This window comes from Chrysochloris asiatica, unplaced genomic scaffold (genome assembly GCF_000296735.1).
Source record: "Chrysochloris asiatica unplaced genomic scaffold, ChrAsi1.0 scaffold00042, whole genome shotgun sequence".
In the NCBI taxonomy this organism is placed as follows: Eukaryota; Metazoa; Chordata; class Mammalia; order Afrosoricida; family Chrysochloridae; genus Chrysochloris; species Chrysochloris asiatica.
In genome coordinates, this window is record NW_006408560.1 from 20,144,823 (window position 1) to 20,151,564 (window position 6,742).

Genomic DNA, 6,742 nt, shown 5'->3' on the forward strand with positions numbered 1-6,742 from the left:
TCCCATGGAACAACTGACTTTGAGGTTACAGCCTGACTTGTAACCACTACACTACCAGAGCTCCTTGATATGTCTCTTAGAGATAGCATATTGAAGGATCTTGTTTTCTTGTCCATTCTGCTCTGTCTCTTGATTGGTGCATTCAATCCATTTACATTCAGTATAATTTTCAATAGGTATGAATTGATTGCTGTCATTTTGCTGTGTGTTTTTTGTCCCTACAGCCATTCTTAATCTCAACCTTTCAGGGATGTTGTTTGATTAAATTCATTTCTCAACTGCTTCCTCATCGCTGTCTTTCCATTTTTCAAAAATTCTTACTTTACTGACTGTCCTTTCCTACTGCTTCCTCTTTCCATCTCCCTCCTGGAGGCCAAACTTCGCCTCTCATACTTCGGACATACTGTCAGGAGGGACCAGTCACTGGAGAAGGATATCATGTATGGTAAGGTGGAGGGACAGAGAAAGAGAGGAAGAACCCCAACGAAATGGATTAGCAGCATTGATGGACTCAAGCGTGGCAACAGTAGTGAGGTTGGCCCAGGATCGGGCAATGTTTCGTTCTGCTGTGCATAAGGTCGCTATGGATCGGTACCAACTTGATGGCACCTAACAACAACAACATTCAAATTACTGGGGGGAGAAAGGGATCTACCTCTAATACTTTCATAGTCACTTCTCAACCCATCTCAGTATAGCTTTGGCCCTCACCTCACCACTGAAATCTCTAGCTAAAATCAACTGGATACTTTTCAGGTCCTTCTCCTTTGGCTTGACATTGATGGCTGCTCTTTCCCTGAAATGCCTTTTTTCCTTAATGTCCATCTGTCTGTCCACTCGACACTATTGATGGACTCAATCTTTTGTTTATCCCTTAAATATTGTGGTTCCCTAAATACCTGCTCTAAGTTCTGCTTTGACTATATGAGAGTATATAAAAAAGCACTGCTACAAAATAATAGAAACCTTTATTAAACAAAAACAGAAAACTGTGAAAACTACTGCCAAAAGAACAAACATATCTGTGTTGGAAGAAGTTATGTCTGAATGCTCCTTAGAAGGCAGGATGGCCAGACTTCATCTCTTATACTTCAGACATAAGAAGGACATCACCCTCAGTGGCAGCAGCAATGGGCTCAAGTGTAGCAATGACTGTGAGGCTGGTGTAGGACAGTGTTTTGTTCTGCTGTGCATAAGGTTGCTATGAGTCTGTACTGACTCAAAAGCACCCAACAACATAGTCTCCAACTAGGTCTAAACACTTTTAAAAACACGTTTCCATCTCTCTCTGACCCTTCCCCAAATAATTCTGTGCCTATCGATTTACACCACATCAAAACAACATTTTGGTATTCTTGAAGACTCAAAATTGTGTTCCTTTGAAATGTTCTTTGAGTTTGGGGAACAAAGAGATGTCTACAGGGGCAAGATCAAGTCTATTGGGTGGATGGGATAAGGTTCCCCAACAAAAATCTCCTAAAACAGCCCCTACTATCTTTGAAGAACGAGAAGGTGCATTGTTGTAATGGCAAAAATTCCTCAGTGCAACTTTCCTTGCTTTTTTCTCACTAATACAGTGACTACAGTGTTCGAATGTCTTCCTAATAAGCCAAGTGATTGTACTTTGAGAAAAAAAATCAATCAAGTTAACCCCTTTGAAATCTCAAAAAATAGTCACCATAACCTTCTGAGCTGACCTCTCTTCCTTGGACTGAACTGGCATAACATATCCCCTCAGAAGCCACTGTTTTGATTGGACCTTTTTTTTAAAGGCACCCTAATGAGACTAAATAAGAGTATGCTTTACTAACTAACTCTTGGTGTGGCGCTGTAGGATCAGCACTGGACTGCAAACCACAAGGTCGGCAGGTCAAATCCAGCAGCAGCTCCTTGAAAATCCCATACTGGGTCGCTATGAGTTGGAACCAACTTGATGGCACAAGACAACAAACAACAACAAAACTAAGACAAACGGATTACTGAGAGAGCTTGTCTGCACCCATCTAATGGTCAAGTTGTTGTTATTGTTGAGTGCTGTGGAGTCAGCTCTGACCTATAGCGACCCTGTATAGCGTTTCCAAGGAGAGGCTGGTGAGTTTGAACCACTGACCCTGCAGCTCAAACCAACTCTGCAGTCTATCACACTAAGCCACAGTGCCACTTAAGGACTCCATATGAACCCAATATTTATATTCATTTAGAAAAATGGGTTGATTTTACCAGGCATGACTTTTGTGCAGTGGCTACTTTGGGAAATGTATAAACAAAATAACCCATTAAGTCAGCAGCCAAGCACTTAATTACACTACCACCTTAGGATTTATCTGATACATTCTCATTTTCTCCACTTCTGTAAAATCTTAAACCAACTTAAAGGCAGGACTCCTGGTGTGACACTATAATTTCAGCACCAGGATGCAAACCACGAGGTTGGCAGCTCAAACTCTCCAGCTGCTCCTTGGAAACCCTATACAAGGTCACTATGAAGTCAGAATCAACTCAGTGGCACTTAGCAAGAAGAAGCAGGATTTAGTAGTAGACGCTCGAACCAGTGCCTCCCTCCTCAGCGTGCCTATTACTTTATTCCTTTTGATCACAGACCAGCATTTTCCCACAAGCTTCTCTTAAATGTTTCCTCACAAAGCTAAACTAAAATTCATCATTCATAATGCAAAAGCCTTGTAGATGAGTAAACTATTTCTCTGTATTTCCTTTAGACATTCCTTCAGGTGAAGAGAGAAAGCTAGTGGTGTTATGATATAAAATACTAAGCACAAAATGTTTTCAAATTTGTATTAGAGGATGAGCTCTTCAGGTTCTTTCAAAGGATTCAAAAAGTGAGAAATCCCAAAATGTTCTGAGAAGCTGGGGGAGATGAGGCATTTCAAACAAGAGCTAAAGTGCAGAAAGGACTGTCTCAAGCAGGAGGATCCAAGTGCTCCAAAACGTACACACGTTTCTTGCCAAGTAAATATCCTATTATCTGCTGAGAACTTGAGATGTATACAGGAATAGAGGCTAGGGAGGCTGAGAAGAGATAGGAGATATGAGTATCTCTTCTAGTGTTAAAAAGCTAAAACTAATTCTCAGCTCACTCTATGCTGGGAAAGTAACAGCTTTGGAAAAAGGCATTATCAACTGCAGTTTTCAACACAGCCAACTCTTTCATTCCCCTCCAAGCATCTAGGTCCTAGTGATGGAATCCTCTAGGGACACAGCAATCTAGAGCTCTAACCAGGAAATCCCAATCACAAATTTCAGTGATGTGGAGAAGGCAGCCGCTGAAAGTTCTGACAATTACAACACTTTTGATCCAGGTCCTTATTTAAAAAAACAAAAGAGAAACAACAACAACAAAAACCATTGCTACCATTTGATAACTGGTAAATAGAGAAAAGGAACTGTGAGAGGAAGAATAGCAAGGTTGTCTAGTTCTCTTGTAGCAGGATTCCAAAAACAGGTAAGGCCATCTCTTGTTACTTTCTATAATCTTATTCTATCTTAGTAGTCCCAGTATGGTGCTGTGGGTTAATGTGCCAGGCTGCAAATCTGTTTTAACTGCAAGGTCGGTGATTCAAGCTCACCAGCTCCTCCTTGGAAACCCTATACAAGGTTGCTATGGATAGGACTCAACTCAACAGCACTTAACAACAACATTCTATCTTTAGATTCTTATTTGTTGCTGTTGACTCAGTTCCGACCTTGTATAGGGACTCCAAGGAACAACCGATGGGTTTGAACCCTAAACTGGTGGTTAGCAGACTTATGCTTATCCTACAGGGCCACAGGAGGACCCCTGATTCTTATCAGTAAAGTTAATTTCAGGATAGTTAGAAAAACATCCTCTCATATGTAAAAGAATGGAGTCCTGGTGTGGCACTGTAGGTTAATGAGCTGAACTGCAAGATCGGTTTGAACTGCAGGGTAGGTGGTTCAAGCTCACCAGCTGCTCCTTGGAAACAGGGTCGCTACTGAGTCAGAACTGACTCAATGGCACTTAACAACAATTTGTAAAGGAAGCTGATGTGTTTCACCCACCATCAAGAAAGCAAAAAGTTTCCCAGCTTTTGGCACACACATACACACACACATAAAACAGCAAGCAAAAAACTGTTTACATTTCTAGTGGTTCTCCTTCTCCTCCCTTTCAAATGGACGGTACTCCTGGCAACCAAAGAAATATAGCTAAAGCAGGCCAAACTGGATAAAGATGGGACACAGTTCATGACTAAATCAGAAGAAAGCTAACTGGATTAAGAGACTAAAAATGTTTGTGGAAAAATGGAATTAAAAGATAACAGAATTTTCCCACTAACTTTTTAAAGCCCTCTTGTATGGGGATTGAATCCATGAGCTTTGCCTTCTCAGGCCATGTCACAATAACCACTTACAACACATGTCCACAGTAACAAAACCAAGATCACACTGAGTGTTCCAAAGTCAAACTAATGTGACTCCAAAACCAGCATTTGAAATTTATACATGAAAAAATGGTAGAAGTATTAACTAATATAATACTTGCAGGAAAACCTGGGTTTATGCCTTAGCTGCTTTGTAGAAACCTATCTAAAAGTTGTTTATTTATGTTCTAAAAAGCTGTCCTTCAGAGAATGCCTAAAAAAACTTAAGCTCTTTGAAAGATGGTTAAAAAAAAGTTAAGATGAACATCGGTAATTCACATCTTTCCAAAAGGGAGTACCTGGTAGCATACAATACATCAGGGTCTTAAACTCTCAAGAGACACAAAAGACCCACAGACTCACCTTACAAACTGATCTCGTCCGCCCACTGCAAACTGGTGGGTATTGGCAGGATTCACATAGATTGTATACAGTCCCACTTTCTTCTCCTTCTCTTTTGTCACCACCAGTTTCCTTTAAGAGTAGAAAAACACGCAAAGATCCAGATGATCACAGCAAGTAAGAGTAGAGTTAGTATAAACATGGTCAACAGGAAATCATAATCTCACCTCGAAACATTTTCTTGTGTTTTTTTTTTTTCATTTTGGAATACTTTAATAAAAAAAAAAAAGGACAAAACCCAAGACCACTACTTTAGGGATTAGAAAAAAAACAACAAAAAATCATGTAGTAAAACAATCTTTTAGTGTTCCTTAAGTATAGGCTATAGGTATAAGGAAGTACTGCTCCTTGTGAAGCTTCAGTTTAATGAGAATCAGCACAGTAACAATCACTAAACAAACAATACTACTCACATCTTTCTATCCTTTATTTCTAAATACACCTTTCCCAATTACCTGGGAGCAGAGAGAATGAGTTGGAAAAGAATCAGAAAAAACAGCAGGCTAAAAAAGGATGTTTAAGGTTTCAATCTCCCAGAGTCCACAAAAATGGCACTGAAACCCCTTTTAAAAATGCCCAATTGTAAAACAGCCTGGTAATGGTATAACAATAGACAGATGCAACCAATAAAATAGAATAAAGAGTCCAAAAATAAATCCATACATCTAAGGTCAACTGATTTTTAACACAGGTGTTAAGTCCATTTGATGGGGAAAGAAGATTCTCTTCAATAAATGATACAGGGGAAACTGGATTTCCACATGTAGAAAAGTGAAATACAATCCATGCCTCATAGCATGTACAAAAACAAATTCAAAATGGATTAAGGGTCTAAAAGTGCAAACTGAAACCAAAATTCTTAGAATAAGCAGGGACAGACAACAGTGTCAGATCTAGCTTTTTAAAAAATGGATTTTCTAATATAATACCAAAAGCACAAACAGTAAAAGACAAAATAAACAAGACCTCATAAAAATTAAGAACTTTTATGAAAAGATGCTACCAAAAAAGAGTAAAAGATAAGCTAAGTATTGATGAACTTGACCTACACCTTTGGAAGCAGTAGCTCAAAAGAGGGAACAAGTCCTTACAGCAAGAATCATTCCCACCCCCCTCCACACACAAAGTAGACAGGGATGGGCAACTTGGACATTGGCTACCCAAAATGGGGGGCGGGGGCTACAAAGGCAAGAAGTGACTGGCTTACAAGCTTTCAAGAGGGAACCTAGATCCAGAGGGCCTGGAGGAAGGTAGAATCTCCAGTGAGTAGTGTTCAATCTGACTAGGCGGGGCTGATGCAATGAAATACAGACAGGTCTCTTGTGATACAATAGTGAATAATAGTTATCAGGACTGATTGTGAGGGTCGGAAATATAAAGGTAGACCTTTTATAGCAAGGAGGGGAGGTCCCTAGGACCATCAAGGGAGAAGAGCAGAGAGCGGGACCCTACCCAGAGAAGCAGTGATGCCTGAAATGGAGCCAGAGATGATGATGTGGAGCTATGGAGCAGCTGGAGACTTTAGATCCACGGAGGGAGAGCGACTGTGTGCTTAAGATCTAGGGGGTACGGGGGAAGGACTGCATGGAGGGGATTGTAACCATGGCAATGAGATGATATATGATAGCATGAATGTAAAACTAATGTTCTCCCATGTAAACTATCACACAATTCACAATAAAACATTTAAGAAAAAAAATGAATAAAAATAACATTGGTCCTTAAAAAAAAAAAAGCTAAGGACAAGGGGACTTCAAAAATTTCATGGGAAATTTCCATTATCTTTTTTTTTTTTCCTTAAATGATTTATTGTGAATTATGTGACAGTTTACATGGGACAACATCAGTTTTACATTCATTCTATTGTATATCGTCTCATTGCCATGGTTACAATCCCCTCCATGCAATCCTTCCCCCATGCCCCCCAGGTCTTCAGCACA

At 39.9% G+C, this 6,742-nt stretch overlaps 1 protein-coding gene across 1 annotated transcript in view; it reads right to left on the bottom strand.

The window, feature by feature from the left end:
• The window catches only part of DCAF8 (DDB1 and CUL4 associated factor 8), a 69,373-nt gene that overhangs the window by 9,811 nt on the left and 52,820 nt on the right, over nucleotides 1-6,742 (bottom strand). Inside the window, exon 6 of the mRNA XM_006861645.1 lies at nucleotides 4,764-4,874. Coding sequence (XP_006861707.1) covers nucleotides 4,764-4,874 — 111 coding nt within the window. The remainder of the gene's footprint in view (nucleotides 1-4,763; nucleotides 4,875-6,742) is intronic.